The sequence below is a fragment of the Nyctereutes procyonoides genome, unplaced genomic scaffold (assembly GCF_905146905.1).
Source record: "Nyctereutes procyonoides isolate TBG_1078 unplaced genomic scaffold, NYPRO_anot_genome, whole genome shotgun sequence".
Lineage (NCBI taxonomy): Eukaryota > Metazoa > Chordata > Mammalia > Carnivora > Canidae > Nyctereutes > Nyctereutes procyonoides.
In genome coordinates, this window is record NW_026575024.1 from 5,673,934 (window position 1) to 5,695,787 (window position 21,854).

General features: G+C 56.5%; 1 protein-coding gene across 2 annotated transcripts in view; it reads left to right on the forward strand.

The window, feature by feature from the left end:
• The window catches only part of BMP7 (bone morphogenetic protein 7), a 91,624-nt gene that overhangs the window by 66,316 nt on the left and 3,454 nt on the right, over nucleotides 1-21,854 (forward strand). Inside the window, exons 4-6 of one of the 2 annotated variants that reach the window (XM_055346203.1) lie at nucleotides 11,217-11,414; nucleotides 19,671-19,747; nucleotides 21,251-21,361. In XM_055346203.1, the coding sequence (XP_055202178.1) occupies nucleotides 11,217-11,414; nucleotides 19,671-19,747; nucleotides 21,251-21,361 (386 nt within the window). Of the gene's footprint in view, nucleotides 1-11,216; nucleotides 11,415-11,661; nucleotides 13,536-19,670; nucleotides 19,748-21,250; nucleotides 21,362-21,854 lie in introns of those variants that run through there. The other variant, XM_055346212.1, reaches the window with a different exon arrangement.

Genomic DNA, 21,854 nt, shown 5'->3' on the forward strand with positions numbered 1-21,854 from the left:
GGTGTTCTGGCCGGGCATGGTGCATGTCGGAGCAGCAAGATTGGCCTGGTGGCCTGGGTCGGGGAAGGCCTACCCACTCGGGCCATCCGAAAGGTGCAAAGCGTACAATGGCTCACGGGGTATGAATTTCAGGATCCTTTTGGGAATGAGACAAGCACATAAACCCAACGTTTCTGAAACCACGGGCTCCTGGCGATGCGTTGCTTTCCCTCCGACCCCGGTGTCCATCAGAAGCCCCCGGGTGGGGTGGCTGGGGGCCTGTTGAGCGGACTGACTCCTGGGCCCCCACCCCAGACCCACTGTTGCCGGGTCCCAGAGGACTGGGCCCAGGAAGCTGCCTTTTCTCACAGGCTCCTTGAATAACTCAGGGTCTTGACCCAGGGCTGACAACGCCGGCAACACCTTGCCCCGTGTTTTGGGGTAGCTGCTAATAAGACGGTGCCCAGGCTGAGCGCCCCACCGTGCCCGTGGGTGCTGGGCTCCGTGTGCCGGTACACCGCGGCCGTGTGGCCTGTAGGAGCAGCCAGGTCCCTGCCTCCTGTTGCACCTGGGAAAGCCGAGTTCCGGGCGTGGCGCCCGTGCCCAGGCCCCAGGGCCCCCTCTGCGAGGTGACGGGGAGGGGCCCTGAGTCACGTACAGCGTCTAATCCTCATCCAGACCCCGGCAGCATCTTGCAGCCACTAGATGGGTGGCTCCCAGAATATGGAGCATGTCCCCTCTCGGGGGCCTCTGTTTTCACGCCCATACAATGGGCATGCTGATGACGGTTACGCTGCTGAGCTTGCTTCCGTCCTAGTGAGGCTCAGATGTCCCAGATCGTCTTTGAGAAGTTTGGTGTCTGGTGTGAGGCGAGCCTCCTGCTCCCCGGGTCTCCGGATACCTCCCGAGACCACCCAGGAGGCGAGCATCTGTTCCCTCTGCAGCTGCGCCTTCCTGTCGGGGCCCCTGGGGAGACACCGGGGCTTCTGCTCCACCAGCGCCGTGCGGGGGAGAAGCCCATAAACGCTCCGGGCACCTGTGGCTCATCGGGAGCCAGCCGGGGAGCATTGTCTCATCGGAGGACAGGACGCTGTGGGAAGGAGGGCTGGCGTCTGCTTGTCTTCTCCTTTGTACAGAAGAGAGGAGAGGCAGCTGCCCCTGAGCCGCGCAGGCGGTGCTCCCTGCTGGGGGCCGGTGGGAGACAGGAGGCACCCTGAATGGTGGGGTGCAGACACGTTCTGGCTTCCCCGGAGTGGAGGGCTAGCCAGCTGGCAGGGGGGCTGTGGCCGTGGCCCAGGGTGCCGGCTTGGGGCTCCTGTGCACAATAGGGACGGGCCAGCGGCTCCCACCCGGACCCTAGAGCCAACGGCCCAGGCCCTGCTCATTGGGCAGTCGGTCCAGCCTCTCGATGCCTTGTCCCTTCATCTGTTCTGCGGGTGCATAATTGGGAAGAAGAGTGAATTCCCGTGGAATGCTGCGCCCTGGGCCTGGCACCCTGTCTACGCTCACGCATGCTTCCTGTTACTCTCCTGGTTGCCGTCAGCGTGCTCTGTGCTCGCGGGGACCTGCCCGGGGAGCACAGCCGTTAGCATCAACACGTTAGCAGATGAGGAAACCCAGGCCGAGAAGGAGGAGCCACATACCTGAAGTCGCCCGGTGCCCTGGGCAGACCTGGGCTTCACCGGGGGTTCTGACTCCAGCCCCCCAACCTCACTCTTCCCTGGAACCCTGTCCGAGGAGTGTGGTCAGCAGAGACCAGGCTTGGGGAGTGGTGTGTATTCTATGAGCCCCTGCTGGGTGCACGGCCAGGCCATCCGGACAGACCGCTCAGGACCCTACAGCACCCTGCTTCCTGCCTGGGAAGGAAGGGGTTTGAGAAAAAAACCCAGAAGACAGTGGGCTTCCTGCAGGGCTAACAGAAGTGGCCAGGGCTGCATTTGACTCTTGTGGGTTCCTCCCTCCATTAAAAAAAAAAAAAAAAAAAAAAGGAAAACCATGTTTTATGACCATGTTGGTATAAAGATGAACATAATCCTGGCTGGGTTAAAAATTAAAACATTTTCCACAACCCTCAAAAGTTTTCTTCGGATTTTAAGAGACAAACATTTTCATGGGCCCTTAAAAGTACCGCGGGCCTGGGCACCGTGCCTGCGGACAGGATGGCCCCGGGCCCTGCACCCCGGGCCGCGGAGCGACGCCGGACTCTCCCCGCCCCACACCTGGTTGTTAGAACCAGCTTCCTACGGTGGAGAGCCTCTCCGCCTGTCCTGGAAACACGTTTCTTCACTCAACAAACATGTGATCGAGCCAGGGATCGTTGCAGGCCCTGGGGCCCAGGTCTGCAGGGTTTTGCTGTCACAGCACCCATATTCTCATAGGAAGGTGGACGGTGGCGGGACCGTATGCTGCAGGTCACGGATGAGGCTGTGAAGACAAGTTCTGGGGTCCTCACAAGGACTTCCAGCTGCTCCCCAGATCAACATTCATGGTTTTCCTGGTGTCACCTTCCGTCCCAAAGCTACGGGGAGGTGAAGACACCGCTTTGGGCTGGAGACACTTTTGCCCTTGCAGACGTGGTCATTTGTCCCCCAGAGAAGGGCTTCAGCATCTTGTCCTAGTTTATAGGGTCCCCCTCCTCTCCTTTGTCCAGAGAAGAAATCAGTCAGAGTCGAAAAGCCCTACCTCTCCGATCCAAGAGGACAAGCCGGCGGCCTCATTGACCCACCTCACGCCTCCCTGCGTCGGGCTGCTGCTCGCAGACCGGGAGGGCCCCGTCTCCTCCCACCCACCCTGTGTCTGCTTCCTGAAGTCGGACACGTGTGTTCTGGACGTCTGGGCGCAGAGGGAGCCTCGGGCTTCCCTCCTCGGGCGCGAGAGCACGTGTCCGTCTCTTGATCATCCCAGATGGGATTGAATGGGATTGCGAGGCATTTAAAGGATCGAGGGCGGATGCTGTGCCAGCGCGAGGCTGGGCTGCAGCGGCTGGGACGGGCCTGGGAGGTGAGCCACTCGCCCACGGCAGCTGGGGAGACTAAGCCCCGTAAAGCCGAGGTTGGCGAGGGATCCCGCCCACGGCGCAGCTGGCTCCAAGGTGCCTTCGCCCTTGCGATTGCTTCACATCCTGTTTGTCCAGAAGCCGAGCGAGAGAAAAGAGGAGGCCTTGATGATGACCCAGAGGCTGGGATGGGTCCTTCAGGGCTGGGTGGGCCACCGCGGCTGGGACAACACGGGGTCGCTGGGGCCAAGCAGATGCCCCAAGCGTTAACTCCATTGTCACTTGTCACTTGGGCCTTGCAGCATCGAGACAGGTGGCTGCAATGTATGTGTTTTGCACACTCAGCAAAGTGCATTCTTGTGCTGCGGGCCTCCACGGGGGAGCCAGCGGCTCGGGGCCTGGAAAATAAACAAACCCCAAGAAACAGAGATGTCGCCTTCCCTGATTGGGCTGTGCTCTCCTCTCCTGAGGGGCCCCATCTGGGCTCCATGCCTGTTCCTGGGGAGTCCCCTGGGCTGGGCGTGCTGGTTCTGCTCGCTGCGCTCCAGGGCCCGCCAGCAGTGGCCCGAGGCACCGGCTCGCCCTCCGCCCCCAGAGTCCCCAGCCACACCGCGGGCCGCTCACCTCTTGGAAGACCTTCCTCCTCACGCCTCGGGGAGTCCCTCCCTGGAGGCTCTGTAGTCGGCCACATCCATGCCCCGGGAACCTTTCCCTTCCTGTGTTTCAATCCACCTGGACTCAGCGATGGTTTAGTGGTTATGTCCATAGCTCCGAGCCAGCTTCCCCATCTGTAAGTGTGGGGTCAGGAGCAGCCACACATGGAATGGCCTCAGCGCAGCCTGGCTCGGAGCAAACGCTCAGTAACGGTCACTTCTCATCTTTATCGTGAGCCAGCAGTGGCTAGAACCCACTCTGCCAGCAATACTTTCATCGGCAAATGATAGACAATAAAAGCGTCTTATCTCGGGGCGATTATGGTTTCCTTTACAGGTGTGGAGGTATGTGGGTCCGGGGTCGGTTAGGGCAGAGGTCAGCACACTTCCCTATAAAGTGTCAGCAAGTGTTCTAGGCTTGGTGGGTCAGGCTCCTCTCACACAGCTCCTCAGCTGTGGCATTAGAGCGTGAAAGCAGGTGGTAAACGTGTGCACAAGTGTGCAAGGTGGCGTTCCAGTAAAACGTTATTTGCAAAAACAGAATGGATTTGGCCTGCAGGGTGTCGCCTGCCAATCCCTGGGTTACAGAATCAACAACAGTCAAGATTTTTTTTCTTCCTCCTGGCCTCCCATTGTGTCCTGGGACTCATCACATCACGTTTGGCAAGATGCTGGCCTCCACATCCCCAAGCATGGAAGAAGGAAGCAGGGGGGCTAGATCAAGGCTTTTTCCATCCGCCTGCCTTTTTGGGGGAGGAGGACATCTCTGAGAGGCCTGCAGCGCCCATCCTAGAAGGAGCTGCAGGGGGACTGGGAAGGGTCTGTTTGTAGCCTCCTTGTGTGGAGGAGGGCCAGGGACAAAGGGGTTGGGCATGGCGCGTGCATCCGCAACCAGCCGCTTCTGCCTCCCTGAGCACTCCTGGGGTTGGACGTTCTCCGCTCAGCTCCGGAGTGGAGCAGAGTCTTGCTCAGACAGCTTTGCCGGCCTCTACAGACAGCAGGTGTGGTGATTCGGGAACAGGCGGGCACCTGGAGTGTGCAAAGGCTGTGGAAATAAGCAGCACGAAGGATTTCACTTCCGCTTTCCATCACAGCAAGGGAAACACAAGTTCACGCAAAACCTGGTGGTCACTGTGCCTCATGTTCATGACCGTCCAAACTGGAAGCAACCCAGGTGTCGTCCACCAGCTGATTGGATCAACGAGCCAGGTCAGATCACACTGCGGACTACTACTCAGCGACTGGATCAAATCCGTACTACAGAAGGGTAGTCAGCAACCAGGAAACGGGCTGCTGGAACCTGTGACCCCAGAGGGGAATCTCAGAGACATCCAGGTTGAAGTAAGCTGAAGCGGAAGACAGTGGGAGTCCACATACATGAGATATTGAGAAAATGCAAAGCTATGGGGGTGAGAACGGATCAGTAGTTGCCAGAGGCCGGGAGTGGACCAGGAGCAGGTCTAAGCAAGGTAGAGTTTCTCTACCCCGGCACTGTTGAACCGCTGGGGCTGCCTCATTCCCTGTTGGGTCATCCTGAGCATCGTAGGATGATTAGCACCATCCCTGGCCTCTGCTCGCTAGATGGAGATGCGCCTCCCTCGAGTTGTAAATCTCCCAAAAATGTCTCCGGACGTCGACATGTGTCCCTGGGAAGCAGAGGCATCTCCAGTTTCGATGCACTGAGGTAACAGGCAGCTCAAGGGAGTTCTGCGGGTGCTGGAGCCGTTCTGCGTCTTGGTGGAGGTGATCATATCAGTCTATACATTTGTGAAGACTCACATCTGTATACGCATCTGTATATGTTCGTTTAAAAATTAAAATAAAATTTAAAAAAACCAGGTAAAATCTATACCTCCAAGAGGCCCACTAAAGGTTCTACTAAAGAAGAAACCAGTGAAGCCATCGCCCTGGGCCCCCTTACCTGCCTCCCGGGTAGACCAGATGCCCGGACCATCATGTTTTGCTGCACCCAGCAGGGGGATCAGTGTTGATGATCCATCGGGAAGACCTTTCTCTCCTGGCTTGAGGAACCCCTCTTGGCAGGTTAAAATACAGGACCCCCAGTGAGGTTTGAATTTCAGGTAAACAACAAGTAATTACTTAGTGTAAGTGTGCCCCACACGCTGCCAACATTATGCATTGCTCTGCGACTCAGATTTAACCAGGCATCCTGTATTTTTACTTGCAAAGTCTGGCAACCCTGTTCTTGGGCAAATCTTCAGGTGAGGTTTTTGGTTTCGGTTGTTTTTAACCTGTTAACTCTTAGCTTAGACTGTAGATCTTTCCCAACTTCCCTGAAGATACAGAAGTTACGGTTAAAGTATTACGTTTCGTGTTCCTCCTTGCCATGATCTGTTAGCTTCTCCTACCTCGATCCCTCTGCCAAATGCGTGTGGCCTGGCTCCCTATTCGGTGATACTCGTCCCGGACGTTTAGATACAAACTCTCGACACAGATACTTGCCCTTGCACGCGCTAAGTAAAGCCAATATCCTGTGATACCATAAAATGAGATGAAATTCTTCTCCCAGACAACTCACATGTCTTCTCCTTCACTAAAACCCTTCTCGGCCCTTTTTGGGGGTATTAAAGCAAAAATAAACCATACGCATGTACATACTCGCATGTATTGGCATAGGCTTTATTTAAATGTCTTTTCTCCCAGATGTGACGTTGCTCTGTCTCGTTCTGCACTTCCTTCCCGGGGCCTGGCAGGGCCTGGGCCTGTATCATTCTCGTTGTAACCTCCAGGGTACAGAGTAGTCCTGGGCCCTGGCCTGTGCACCATGAATATTTTGTAAAGAGATGAATGAATTATTTAGGTGTCTGGTCCATTCGTTGTCTTGATAGAAATGCCACATTGTCTCTAGCGTTTTGCATTGAAAACCTGACTGCAAGGACTTTCCTTCGTGGTCCGTCCAGGACCTGTGATCGCTTTAGGGGAGGGTATGTGTAGAGCCCTCGCTCTCCACCTGGGACACATGGCCTCCCAGGGGACACTAAGCAGTGCGTGGAGACAATTTTGGTCATCAGGACTCTCGGAGAGGGTGCTCCAGGGACCTCTCTGCACATCCTCTAGTGCCCCCGACGCCCGAGTGCCCGGTGCCGGGGACGAGCCACTGTGTTGCCACTGTCTGTTCGGTGAAGGTGCTTTGGCCAGTCTTAGAGCCCTGTCCTATGCCGGGGTGGTGGGTGGAGGCGGCCACCCTGCCCTGAATCCCTGGGCTGTGGGAGGGCGGCAAAATATGTGCAGGACCCAGAGAAGCTGCCCAAAGTGCGGGGCTCTGGGGCAGAGCGTGGTGGGAGGGACCTCGTTTGCCTCACACGCCAGGCCACGTGGGCCTCTCAGCCTGGAATCTGGCCCTGTCCCTCTCTGCAGACCCTCTGAGGCTGCCGTCATACCTAGAATGTGATCCAGGGCCCCCACGAAGGCCCCCAGGGACCCAGCCTTATCACCCCCCCTTTCTGGTCCCCCTGCCCCGTTCTTCCAACACGCCGCATGTGTTCCTATCTCCTGGTCTTGGCATCTGCCCTTCCTTCCATGGGGACCTTCCTCCCCGGGACTCCTGTGGCCAGGAAGCCTTCCCTGACCAGTCTCCCTTGTCCCTGCCCCCGACCCGGCCCTTGTTGCTTCGTGGCCATCACCACCATCAGACACGATACTCCGCATCCCCGAGCCCATCTCCTTCCCTGGGGGCCCTTGGGGGGGCCGCCCTGGCTCACTGCTGCACCTGCACCTGGCTCCGAGCCCAGCACACGGTAGGTGTCCATCGGTAGTCACCAAATGAACCAATGGATCGATAACAGGGTGGTCACTCAAGCCTGGGACACGTGACCTAAATGTCCGTCGGTGGGAGAGGATGAGGTAAAGGCCATTCCAGATGCAAGGCTCCTCTGTGGCCACGAGGGATGAGGTCAGTGTGTTTCCCTGATGTGGAAAGACGTCCACCGTGTGTTGCGTAAAGGCCGGGTTTATATGAAACAGCAGTCACAGTGCGGTCCCAGTTACGAGGAACTGCGCACACGTGCGTGCAGCTTAGACTAAACAGTCACGGCGGTTTGTTCATCTTGGTGGTTGGGGCAAGAAACGAGCTTCAGGACTGGTTTGATCCAGTGGCTCAGCGATGTCACCAGCGATGCCGGGTCTGTCTCTGCTCTTCCATTTGAAGGAATCAGCCCCATTTGAAAATGTAACCCTCTCGTGGTCTCCAGTTGGTGGCCATTTCTGGGGCTCCGTCCACTCCTCCTCCCTCCGTCTTGTCCAGGGAGAGAGAAGGTTGCTTTTGAAGGCTGAACGTCCAGGGAACCTCTCTTCCATTCATTGGCTGCATTGGGTCACGTGCCCGTCCAGCCAGTCACTGCAGCTGGAGGGTTAGTTCTTGTCCGTTAGACCCTGTGGCCAGAGTGGGGTCCCCTAAGGCACAGAGGCCACAATGAAAATTGAGGTAGGTGCCAGGGAACGGGGGCACGGGTGAGACACGTGGCATCATCCCCATTTTACAGATGAGGCCGTGGAGGCCCCAGCATCCAACTTGACCTCTGCTGGCCCACACAGGGTGGGCGGCGGCAGATGGGAGTTTAAACCCCCTGAAGTTCCTTTCCTTTCCCCCCCACCCTGTCCACCCGTCGTCAGCCGAGGCTGTGGGTCCCTGGGTCCCTGGACCCGGCTGCGTGAGCAGCTGCGAGAGCCGGCCCGACCCCCCCCCCCCCCCCCCGCCGGGCTGCACGGAGCCCTCGCAGCACGTGACTTTACTGTATCTGGAACAGCATCAGGTTTTCGGGCCAGGCATTTTTATTTTGCCCTAAAAGCCTTCCAGGTGGGGGTGGGGGCAAGATACAATTCCTAGGGGCTCAGCTTTAATGGCTTCTTTTATAGAATCGTTCGAATTATAAATGCATGAACTCGAGGAAACCCTTGCTGAAGAATGCAGGCAAGCCGAGAACGTTCAAGGGGGTGAAGGTGAAACCGTGGTGGATGGAGGAAGTTTGCGCTCTTAAACATTAGCTGTTAAAAAACCAAAGCGAGCCCCGTGGTGCCGATGAGGTCCCGGGAGGCTGGGTTTGCTGACCTGGGCCTGTCGGGGCCTGGGGCCTGGGGGGGGCGGGGGCTCCAGGTGAAGTTGATTCCAGATGTGGACGGGCGGCCCGGGGCCTCCCAGAGCACCGTGTTCGTTGGCCTCTGACCCCCTCACCCCACTTGGGGTCGCGCCTCTGTGTCTCAGTGACGCGGCCTGGGTTCAAATTCTGCTCTGTCCTCCCTTCCGAGCTGGGCGTCCGTGGGCAGCCCGTTGGGCGTCTCTGAGCTGCGCTCTCGTGAGTGAGACCGGCTTCCTCCCTGTCTCTTGCTTCATCTCTCTTCGGAGTTCTCATCACCACGCGCCTGACGTTAACTGCATGTTGGCCGAGGGCCGAGCGGCCGGGCTGTCCTCGGCTCCCGTCCTGCCCCCCAGCCGCGGAGCACAGGACGCGGGGCTGGCTGCGTCTGCTTCCTCCTCGCCGTCTCTAGGGCCGCACATCCTCCGGGGGTCCTCCTTCCTCCTCCCCAAGCACCTTCCCGATCTTCCCAGGTCCTCCCTAACTGGGCTCCCCGGTGCAACCCTGACCTCTCAGCGGAGGGGGGTGGGCGGGGTGCCCGGGCTCAGCCCTCTCAGGGCTCATCCAGCTACACGCTGTCCCCAGTGAGCTCCCCCGGGGGACCCCGCCCGCCTCCCCGAGCCAGCGTTTATCCGGCGCTTCGACGTGCAGAGCTCTGCTCTGAGAAGCGTCTGTGTGTTGAGTGGCAGAGGCAGGACTTGAACCCGGGAAGGCGGGCGCCAGGCCAGAGCACATTTGGTGCCAGGTCCGTCTCCCTCTGGATCCAGGGCCGCACCCAGGCTGCCCACCTGCCAGCTTCCCTCGGGACAGGTGGACGTGGCAAACAGCGGCCACTAAACCACCCTGCGTTCTGTCTTCCGCCCTCCCCTCCCCGGCTCATTCTCTCCACCCCGCCCCTACCCCTGCCTCAGTTTCCCCACCTGCCTTCTTCCAGGTGCTCAGGCCCAGAGCGTGAAGGTCAGGTGTGACTCTGCACCTCCTCACACCCTCTCTGTCCAGCCCCTTAGCAAATTCGGTCAGCGTTTTCTCCCAAAGTAGGTCCAGGGCCTGTTGCCTCCCACCCGGGATGTACCTGTACCCAGGTCTGTTGTGTGACCGCCTGGTGCAGCTGGGCCTGTCCCTCTACACTTTGTCCTGCAGCTTCCTGTGAATCTGTAATTCTCTCAAAACAAACATTCGACATAAATTCCTAGGATGGGGCAGCCCGGGTGGCTCAGCGGTTTAGCGCCTGCCTCCAGCCTGGGGTGTGATCCTGGAGACCCGGGATCGAGTCCTGCGTTAGGCTCCCTGCACAGAGCCTGCTTCTCCCTCTGCCTGTGCCTCTGCCTCTCTCTCTCTCTCTCAATCTCTCTCTCTCTGTGTGTCTCTCATGAATAAATAAATAAAATCTTTTAAAAAAAATTTCCTAGGATGGATTTGAAAAACGAAGCACCGAGGATCTGTCTCCGGCCAGCTCCACTCCCCGCCACCCGGGGCCGACCCTGTTCCTCTCCCGGGATGCCCACTGGCCTCCCCCGGCCCTGGGGTGCTCCGTCACTGTCTGCCCCGGGTGCCTGCTGCTCAGCAGCTCACCCCACCGTTTGCCACTTCAGGCAGCCGTCTCAGTGCCCCCCCAGGGCAGCTACAAAGGCCCCCCCAGGAGGCTCACAGCAGCAGGCCTCCGTCCTCCCCGAGGACTGGAGAAGTCCCAGGGCTCTACCCCTTCCGAAAGCTCGAGGAATGAGTCCTTCCTTGCCTCTCCCAGCCCCACTGGAGTTTGGCATCCGTTGGCCCCCTCGGTGTGTATCGGTGTGCACCACCACCCCCAAGTCCTGTATGACCTTCTCATAACTAATTATATCTACAAAGGGGCTCTTTTCAAATAACATCACGTCCTGAGGTTCTGGGGGGACATGGATTTGCGTGTGACACTTTGACTCCATAAACAGAATAAAGGCAGAGCGTGTGCTGTTGCCCACAGGACCGTCTGTTATCTGTGCTCCCCGAGGTCCCCCATGATTTGTCCCGTGGAGCCCTCCTGCTTCCCCGCTTCCCCCCAGCCTGTGCTCCAACCAGGCGGCTGGTCTCTCTGCTGCTGCTTCAATATCCCCACCTCCCACCCCTCACAAGCGGGGCTCCCCCGCTTCTTGATACTGGGTGGATCGCATGTCCCGCTTTGGACAACAGGTTGTAGGTGGAACTTCCAGCCCGAGTCCTGCAAACCTCAGCTGGCCCCCTCTCCCTCCTGCTTCTCTCCCTGCACACCTGTCACCAGGGCAGCCCACCTGCCCTGACTGCACTGCGCGCACGCCCCGGGGGACAGGAGCTTTTCTCCGTGGGTCTCCCTGCTGTGCTCCGAGCTCCTGAACAACCTGGCCCAGGGTAGATGCCGAAGCAGGCCTCGCTGGCGGGAGCGCGGCAGATGCAGGGGTGAACCACGAGCTCGTGTCCCCGCAGCCCCTCCCGCTAACCGCTTCTCCCGTAATCCATCTGTGCGTTTGGCTGCTTCCGGTCTAGGGCAGAGCATCAACCCCAAGTTGGCGGGCCTGATCGGGCGGCACGGGCCCCAGAACAAGCAGCCCTTCATGGTGGCCTTCTTCAAGGCCACGGAAGTCCACCTCCGCAGCACGCGCTCCACGGGCGGCAAGCAGCGCAGCCAGAACCGCTCCAAGACGCCCAAGAACCAGGAAGCCCTGCGGGTGGCCAACGTCGCAGGTATGTGCAGGGCGGGGCGGGGGCTGATGTGCAGACCCTGGGGACCCCACGGGCCCTAGCAGGACCCCCATAGGGCTGTGACTCCGCTCGGCCAATGATCCCCCAGCTGACACGGCAGGGAGCCAACCCCAAAAATCCCATCCTGCGCCGAGCTCACCGCCTTCACCGTTTAAAAGTAGAAAGTTCAGTGAGAAGTGCGCGTAGCAAAGCATCAGTATGACAAGATGCCAGTTGTGTGAATTCCCAGGTAGATGAACTGATGGCCACAAATACCTGAAAGAAAGCTCGAAAGACGTGGAGCGGAACACAGCACCGCCGTCCCCAGGGAGGCTGCTCTTGGGAGTGAAGAGGAGGAGACATGAGGGGAGTTTGCTTGCTGTGTTTTTCATTTTTGTTCTTAGAGTGAAAAATATTTTAGTACTTGTTAAATATGAGGGAGTGGTGGTGGGGTTTTTTGTGTATTATTTGGGATACTTCCAGGTTTATCTGAAATGTCTTGTTATTATAGGTAAAAAAAAAAAGAGCACTAGACCTTTTGGTGTATTTTTGGGGGATACTTTTAGGTTTGTCATCATGTTGCATCATTATATAAGTAAAAACAAATTAAAAATAAAGGTAGAATTTATATAGCAAGCTATTCTAAGATTAATAGAAAATGTTTGCTGGTGCGTTCCTCCAAGGAAACTTCCAGGGATTGAGACGTTTAGGTACTTGTAGGGTGCATGGTGCTCTGTGGTTCTTGAGGCTCGGAGGAAGGTGGCCTCCCCAAAAGTGAGGCTCAGAGAGCGTAGGTAACTTTTCCAAGTCAACAAAGCAAGTAGGTGGCAGTCCTGGGATTAGAGCCCTTTTGGTTTTGCCAGGAGGCACCTGCCTGTACTTGGTGGGCTCTGGCGTCCCCAGCGATCCTGTTAAATGTCTTCTGACAATTCACCAGGCATTTGCAGAGCCCCGCTTGGGCCCACCTTTGTGCCAGCATCGGGGGTTGACTGGGACATGGTCCTCTTAACCTCCAGGCTGACCAGGCCTCTGGTGTTGGCATCTGGTGGCCTGGGGAGGCTGGGATGAGTTTGGGGACTGGGCTGGCCCGGACCAGCCTCTAGCACTGTGTACACCTGAGGCCTCCATGCCCACACCCTGGCCTGTGCCATGTTCTCCAGCACGTTGAGTGCTGCCTCTGCAAAGATGCAGTTCGATTCTCCCCCAGACCAAAAAGAAAGTTGCAAACAAATGAACTGCACCAGCAAACCAATTTCCCAACAGACTGCAGAAATGACCACCCAGATGCTAGGAGCCTGGCGGCTGAAAGCCCACCTGCCCTGTCCCCTCACATTGGCCAGCTGTGCTGCTGTCTGAGGGGTGAGCCCTCAGGTCCCCAGGTGTCCCTGTCTTAGTCCCTGGAACTGGTGACTACATGGCAAAGGGGACCAAGGTTTCCAACAGAATGAGGGTTGCTATCATCTGACCTGAAAATAGGGTCGGTCTGGACGGCCCAGGGGGGCCCATATCACACTGTAATCACAGGGGTCCTCAAGGGGGGAGAAGCCCTCTTTACTGGGGTCGGACAGGTGGGAGTCCAGAGGCGGGCGGAGAGGGAAGATGTTGCCGGCTTTGAAGGTGGAGGCGGGGTACAGGGCACAAGCTGAGAATAAGGTACAGGGGACAAGCGGAGAACGCGGGTGACTTTTAGAAGCTGGAAGGGACAAGGGAATGGATTTCCCTCGGAGCCTCCAGAAGGGACACGGCCCCACCGACGCCGTGAATTTAGCCTGCGTCAGACTTTGGAACTACAGAGCTAGAAGATTATACCTTGGTGGTGTTTCCAGCCGCCGTGCTTGTGCTAATCCGCTGAAGCAGCCGTAGGAAGCCCGTCCACACGTTTGCCGAGGGCTTTACTCGGCCTGCCCACGCGCCGTCTCCGGGCCCTGGGTGGGCGGCGAGGCCAGGGAGGGTCTGCAGCAGGAAGGAGCCCGCTGGCTCAGCTCTTCGGCCCTGCCGGCTCCTGGGCCCGGGGCTGGCCCGGAGAGGCTCATGGGCAGGTGCTCGATGGTGGTTAGAAATCTGGTGTCCAGGTGGCCGAGCAGCCCCCACCCCCAGATGAACCTTCTAACCAGCGTCCTTGGCTTCGTGTAGCCAGTTTTTAAATTTTTGTTCTTTTTTTTTTTTTTTTTTTTTTTTTTTGGAAGGAGAAGAAAGGAATGCTTGCTGTGGTTAGTGAAGATTTCAGAGCAGGGTTCCCTGGCCCCAGGGGCCCCTGGATGGATTTCTGTGGCCCTGAAGCTCACATGCAGGGGTTTTGGTGGGATCCCGTACTGGCAAATGGACCCATTCTTTTTTTTTTTTTTTTTTTAATTTATTTATGATAGTCACACAGAGAGAGAGAGAGAGGCAGGGACACAGGCAGAGGGAGAAGCAGGCTCCATGCACCGGGAGCCCGATGTGGGATTCGATCCCGGGGCTCCAGGATTGCGCCCTGGGCCAGAGGCAGGCGCTAAACCGCTGTGCCACCCAGGGATCCCTGGACCCATTCTTTTTTTAGGCTTTTTGAAAGGGTCTGAAATGCTCCCTAACAAAAATCCAACTGAATCCCTTAATTTGCATTGGAAACCCTTCCTGGGCTGACTCTAGGGGCTGGGGTCCGATGCAGAGAGCCCAGCCATGGTCCGCCCTCGAGGCCTAGGCCGGGTGGGGGTGGCTGCCACTCACAGACACACTTACTAACAGGCCTGAGAGTCAGGGGATGGTGACTAGGAAGTGACACATGATACACTGCAGGGGAGATGCCCCGCCAAGAGCTCTGGGACCAGCAGGTGCCCCTGAGGTCCGGCTGGGTCCAGGGAGTGAGACCCACAGGCACAGAAGCCCAGGGCAGGAGGCAGCGGGGCTCCTTCAAGGGGAGAGAGAGGCCATGGTGTCTGGGACAAGGGGAGGGTGGGGCCGGCAAGGTGAGCAAGATCAGGAGTCCTCCTGCGAGTCGTACCTTGAGTTTGAACTTCAACCAAAACAAATTTGGAAGCTTTTGCAGTTCTAAGCTATGGTGCGGGGGCAGGGGTGATCGGATGATCGCGGGGCTGCCCTGAGAATGGTGGGGAGCAGAGTGGGGTCCTGAGGAAGGGTCAGAGGAGGGAGACTAGTTGAATGGCTTTCCTTATCAGCCAGGCAGAAAATGCTGGAAGATTCCATGCCAGCAGACTCCAGGGTCTTGGAGGTCTATCAGGTATACCTCAGGAGTGAAGGAAGAGGGACCAGGCCTCAAAGTCTTAGAAGTCCACACCCGATTTCCCCCCTGCATCCTTGCCAAACGCTCCATTTACATAACCCCCAGGATGAGGCTGTCACTACCTCACGTGGCAGCCGTTATGGCTTGTCTGGAATCTGCCTCCCCTCCTGGGACTTTCTACTTCCCAGCCCTTTATGCAGTTTATCTAAACCGTTCCTGGAAATTTAATTTTAAAAAATACCAAGGCCCGAGCCGCACCCCAGGCTTGGTAAAGCAGAATATCTGAACGTGCGTGTACACACACATACACACCCTCCCGAAGGGCTTTACCTCATGTGAAGATGGCTGGGGATCCTGCTGTAGGGCCACACGAGCTGAATCCTCTTTCATGTGACAGCCCCTTATGTGCTGGAGGGACACACGCTCCAGCCTGCCGTCTGCTGCAAAACTCTCTTCCCTGCAGGCCCAGAGCTTTCAGCTACTCCTAGGTAGTGTGGCTTGGGGTTGAGAGACCGGGTCCCACTTTCTTCTCCTCACCCACATTTGCACCCGAACCCCCTGGTAATTAGGTGTCTTCCCCAGGTGATCTGTGTGGGTTGTAACTTGTGAGCTGCACAGGCAGGGGCTGGTGGAGGCAGATGGAGCGGCTGGGTGGGTTTCGGGGGCCAGGCCAGAGCGACAGGGGAGCTGTCTGCTTCTCGAGCATCTCCTCTTCCTTGTCATAGTCTTTCTGCTAATACGAGGCCATCGTGAAACAGGACTTCTGACCCCTTTCTCCCGGAGCAGCCCCGTGATGTAAGGAGGCCCAGAGGTGCCGTGCGGGGGTCTGGGCCTCTGGTGGCAGGGCCTGTGTCCAGCCCCCACTTACACCTCCAGCTGGCCTCGCAAGCTGCTCGCAGACTTGGGTTTCAACATTAAGCCAATTATCATTGCTTTGCTTCAAGATGGGTTTGGGAAACGTGGCACTCAGGCCGATACTTGCCCTCCCTCTGCTCATGGTAGACATCACTAATCAATGGTGGCATCTTCTCACTGAGCCTCCACAGCTTCGGATCCTTTTTTTACTCAGGACCTTAAGCAGCCAGCGATGTTGGCACTTGATGCGAAGCTTCTTTGCCACATCCCTGTCCCAAACTAATGTGCTCGATCCTGTCTTGTTGGGGCTGCTCCACACCTCACTGGGCCGAGGGGTGCTCCTCATCCCTCCCCTCTACCTTCCACCTCCCTGCAGTGAAGGGGAGAAGGAGGCCTGCACATTGACATTGCTACCTGTGGCCACGGGCCTTGCCTCAGCGACAGGGACCATCTTTGGACTTCCACTCGGTGCGTTACAGACAGTATTGCAAACGGTCCGGTAGATTGCTTGGGCTCTTCTCTGATGGCTCCCTTGACCTTCACATATCAATGACCACCTGGCCCTCTGGAGGCCCAGCTACCTCTGTAGCTGGTTCCCTTTCTCAGCCCTTGGGCTGCCAGGCCCAGAGGTAGGGAAGGGGGACCCCAGATGCCCCATTGCTGCTTTGTCCTCCCAATCCCCCCACAGCCCCCAGCAAGGTAGACCTCCTGCCCCCTCCACTCTGCCCACTGCTGAGCCCTGCTCATGCCTTCTCATTCCTGGAAGGCTCTAGTGCCTGACTCTCTGTCCCTCTGTTAGCAGCCACTGCTGTCTGGGTTCTTGCTGGTCTTCTCAGTCATGAAGGGCACCCTTCTCTCCCTACCTCTATGTCTTCATCCTGGAATGTTCCTCCTTTGGATGACTCTCTGGCTGGCTCTTATTTCCTTTTGGTTCTTACACAAACATCACTTCCTCAGAAGAGCCTTCTGTTGGCACCCTCCATCCCACGGCCTCCTCTCCTACCTTATTGCTCTCCATCTCCACGGGATATAGTTTACATTTACTCACTGACTTACTGACTGCCTCTGTTCATACCTGCATCTCTAATGCCTACAACAGCGTCTGCAAACCAGTAGATACTCAGTAACAGTTTGTATGAATGCATGACGGATGGATGCATGGATGGATGCCAGGATGGATGCATGGATGCTTGGATGGATGGATGGATGGATGGATGGATGGATGGATGGATGCATGGATGGATGGTGCACCAGGCCCCCAGGGGATGAGACTGTGCCCACCCCGCCCTCACTGAGGTCACCTCAGGAGATCTGAGTGTCCCCGAGGGCCAGGATCCCTCCTATAAAGACACACACAATTCTGTCATAATCAATTTTTCTCATTTTTCTCATTGGTTGCAAATCTTTAAAAATTGCTTTCCTGCACAATGGATGTAGAACTATGTATAAAATCGGGGATATTCACAGAGGCTGATGGAGGTGGAAGCTGCATTGAACCCCCTGTTTGAGCTGCAAACAGGCGCTCATCTTGGGCCTACACATCTCTGATCGCTGTGCCCTCTGCTGCCCTCCTTCCCTGTCTTCTTCTCCTCCACCCCGTTCTTCTTTCTGTTTCTCCTTCCCACTCTTCCCATTTCTGATTTGTACCTAGCCTTGGGGTAGCCCGGGGGCTGTACCTCCAGGGCTTCCAGGACAGCATACTGTCCAGCAGTCCTCAGAGGAAGCTTCCTGACTTGTGTATGGTCACCACAGGTGGCTTTCTACACCACTCTCACACCCATTTCATGGATGGGGAAGTTGAGGTCTGGGGAAAGGAATTCAGTAATACTGTTTTTAATCTTACTGTTTCTCATTAACCTAGAAGCCACACAGATAGAAGTCTTATGACTTGGGGGAAAGCAGCAAATGGATGATGGGTGTTTCACTTCTTCCCAACGTGGCATGTTGTTGGGTTTGGAAAAAACAGTCATTTACTCCAAATGGTTAAAGAGTGTGTGTAGGAATGAAGTTTGTGTATAGTTTTAACTTTCCCTGGCAGGTGGGCTGGAAGGATAATAATCAGCAGCTTGTTGCTATGAGCTGAGAGTTGTGCTAAACTGATGGGAATGTGCACGGCTTTCCCTGGAGGCACTTCCTCCTCACTCTGCCGATGAGCATCTCAAGGTCTAGGAGAACCAGGGTCTGACTCCAGAGCCGGAGCAGCACCCCCTTACCTGGCCAGACCCCACCTGGGAGCTGGTGTGCTCTGGAGTTTACAGCTGGGCTCCAGCTGACTATCAGCCCCACACTGGGAGGCACCTTTCCAAGTAGGACACACTGCGTGGTTTGGCTACAAGTCTCAGAAACACCAATCAGGTGGCTCCAACCACTAGAAAAGCCATTGGCTCACAGTGACGGGGTTGGGTGGGCATGAGGGTAGGTTGATCCAGAAAGTCAACAACAGTGAAGACTTTCAACAGTGAAGGCTTTCTGTCCTTGCTCACCACGTTCAGTGTTGGCTTCTCCTCAAGGCTGTGGCTGTAGGTAGTCATCAGGCTCTACTGCTTTTCTTTTCTATTCCCAGGCAATAGGGGAAAGAGATGAGCATCTTTTCCCATGAGCCTTTCTTAGGAATAAGGAAACTTTTTCCGGAAGCCCCCAGCATGCTTTCACCCATGTCCTGTTGGCTTGGATTGTGTCACTTGTTCTTTTTGTTGTTGTTGTTCTTATCTGAACCAATCCTCACTCTAAGGATAACATATGGGCTGGTGAGCTCAGACCTGGGTTCTGAACTAGTCACTGACAATGGCTGGGGTTGCCATGACCCCCCAGGCCCAAGGAGGGCCACTCACCTGGCCATCTGAGAGAGCTGACCAGGCAGGGGGATCTGGGTGCATCTGGATGCCTCCCAAGTGCAATCAGGTGAGCAAGCAACCCTGGTTCATTTCCTTGGCTTTCCTCTTCATCCTGCAAAGAGTTGGCCTTGTGTTCCTCACCCACTGGTGTTCATTACCTTCTGGGATGCTTGAGCCTGGAGGGATCACAGCAGGGCACAGAAGCTGAGGCATTGACGTCTCCTATATTTGTGTGTTAACTACACAAACACTGGTGGACACTGGGCCTTGGGGATCCAATGGTTACCTCCCAAAACCTTTTAGAAGAGGCAACATTCAAGGTGAAGCTTGAATATCAAGTAGAGCCAGACATACAAAGATTACGAGAAGGAGCATTTCAGGTAGATGAAACAGCAAGTGCAAAAGCCCTGATAGGAACAGACTTGACAGTACATTCACAGCACAGAAAGAAGGCTGTGGCTTAGGAATCAGGGCCACATAGGGCCTTACAGGCCAAGGGCAGGAGTTGGGACATTGCTCTAAGCATGATAGAAAGCCCCTAGAAAGTTTTAGGTGGAGGAAAGACAAGTCATGAGTAAGGAAAAAAAAAAAAAAAATCCCTGTAACCCCATAGCTACAGGGTAGAAGACGGGGCAGGAGCACCAGAGTATGTGTGTGTGCGCGTCTGTCTGTCTCTGTGTGTGTTTGTGTGTCTGTGTGAGAGTGACAGGGAGAGGGAGGGCAGAGCTTTCTACATGTTTACAAGTGCTCAAGCCCTAATGCAGATGCCTACGAACCTTACATACTTCTGGAAAACCCCAGTCATAGTTTTCACTCCTCAGAAAAACCTAAGTAGTGTGTTTCTCTGGGAGGTCAATGGGATGTGAGTTTCTGCATTTCTTCCTGGCAGTGGGGTCTTTGTCCCAGGCCCTGGCAGTGCCCCCTTTTGCCCTTTGAAAGAGGGGTGAGCATCGTGAGGTGGGCTGGCCTCAGCAGCTGAGGGGCAGACCCCCCTGAGCAGGCTTCTGCAGCCAGCATGGTGGCACGTGGCTATAGTTTGGTTCCTATGTGGAACCCAGGCAGAGGTCAGCCTCCAGACAACGCACGTGTACAAAAAAAGCCAATGTCCACAGAAGGATCCAGAGCATACTAGGAGCTAAGATGGCGCAAGAGGGATGGGGCCTCTTGCAGAGGCCATTTGCTAGGGATGGAAATGAGTTTTAAGGCTATAGGTACTGGAATGGCTTTCATGTCAGGAAGGTCACGTTCTAGCTGAGTTCAGCCGTGCTCACACCACTGCCTTAGATGGAGGGAACCTTAATATGTGTGTGTGTTTTCTCTCCCCCGTGCCTCTGTCTCCCACCAATGCAGAAAACAGCAGCAGCGACCAGAGGCAGGCCTGCAAGAAGCATGAACTGTACGTCAGCTTCCGCGATCTGGGCTGGCAGGTAAGGACGGGTGGCTGGATCTGCCCCGATGGTGGGGGCTCTGGTGTGGGCTTCCTTGTGCCCCCCGCCCAAGGCAGTGGGGCTGGGTCCCATGTGTGCACTGAGTCACGTTTCTCATCTACTTCAGTTAGGACTCCAGCGTCAGGTGTCCTAACTAGGGTAGAGAATTGAGGTTAAGGATGCAGGGATGCCTCATGACACCCAGGAGCAGAAATGTGGTGGAGACTCATGCTAGAACCAGGAGCCCAAACACTTTGAACCCTAAGCCCCATGCTACATGTGAACTTCATCTCCACCCTGCGGCTGGCTACTTCTCTCAGGTGGGGCCCATGCACTAGAACTCAGCTGCCTGCAGGGCCGGCTTCAACCCTCCACCCTGTCTGTCCCTCCTTCCTTTCCATGATTCAGATCCCAGGGCAGGGACTGATTGGCCTACCTGGGGTCAGGGGCTTGATCCTGAACCAGTCAGCTGTTTGGGGGATGAGATCATGTTATAGGACCATGACTGCTCCTTCCAGAACCATTTGGATGGAATGGGGCGAAGGGCAAGAGTGAATCCTAGGACAGGCATGAGGGTCATACAGTCTAATGACTGTTTAGGAGTATCTCTGACATTCCGGGTGTTGTTCCAGGTGCTGGAGGTGCCACGGGGAGCATTACCGTGTGCCTGCCCTTGTGGAGCTCAAATAGTCCTAATGGGGTGTTGAGATCACCAAGGCCACTGGTCTTGTTGTTCACTCCTCATTGAGCTTGTGGTTCAGTGGGGGGAGTCCAGAGGATTCCCTGGGGATCATGCCCAAGCGCACTATCAGAGCACTTGCGCTCGGGCAGCGTGGATCCCTCCTGCCGTGCTGACCTCACACTCATGGCTCCTGTGCTTGCATCCTGGTGCTGGAACCGAGCCCCAGACTCCAGTTCCTCTGCGGGAAGAGTCCATGGACTTGAGTCAGGGAGGGGTGGACAAAGTGCTAGAGCAGTATTCCGGTGCTAACCCAGCCCTAACGGCAGACGTGGCCGTGTGCATCCTTCCCCGAGCCACACACACGCACCAGCGCTGAGCTGGTTCGTCTACATGGGCGCTTAATTCTCGATGTTGTGGGTTATTAGTCTTTCTCCCACGTCCGTGAACTGAGGCGTGGAGCTTTTGTTTGAAGCAAGCTGCCAACACGTAACCACCTAGTAGCGCTGGAGTCGAAGCCACCCTGGTCACACTGGTCTGTGCCGCCTCCCCATAAGGCCCTGCAGGTGTCTGTTCTGGGCCTACCTAGCCCAGCCCAGCCCAGCCTCAGGGTGGTCTTTCCTTCATTTTGCATTCTGTGAGGGACCATGGAAGGGGGTCCTCCATTTGTCATGCTTCTGCAGGACACTCCCCACCTTGCCGGGATGGTGTGGGCCGGGTCTTTGTCCTCTGTCCTCTGGGAGCACGAGTCTGGGCCGCAGGGTAGGTGGGGGCTTGGGCACGAAGGGTAGGCCCTTGTGGGGCTCATGCTCTGTCCCCTGCAGGACTGGATCATCGCTCCCGAAGGCTATGCCGCTTACTACTGTGAGGGGGAGTGTGCCTTCCCCCTGAACTCCTACATGAACGCCACCAACCACGCCATCGTGCAGACGCTGGTGAGTGGGGCCTGCGTGCCGTCTGGGCGTGCTCCGCTGGGTGAGGGGGACGGCAGGGTCTGGTGGCCCTGCCCCGCCGCTCCTCCAGGCTGGGGCCCTGACTTTCCGCGGGCCCTGGGCACTCCTCCTGTAGTAGGCCCCTTCCTCCGTTAAAAAAAAAAGAGAGAGAGATTAAAAATGTTATTTTACAACAGCATTGGCATAAAGATATGTATCATCCCCGACCCTAAAGTTCATGTATTTCTCCCCATTCTGGAAGAAATAAGCACAGTTTCAGGGGCTCCCAAAGGTGTCTTGGATAATGGTCACTGTGGCTAACGGCGAGGTCAGTCCTGGCCCTGCCTCTCTGGGCGGCTGTTCTTAGTTGACCACACATCTGCTCGGCCCCCATAGGTGCCCCCGCACCCCCCAGAGTCGGGGCTTCCCTGGGTTCAGACCAGCCTGAGAGCCTGTCCACTCCCCAAACTCATGTCTTTGCCTCCTAGCCTTGAAC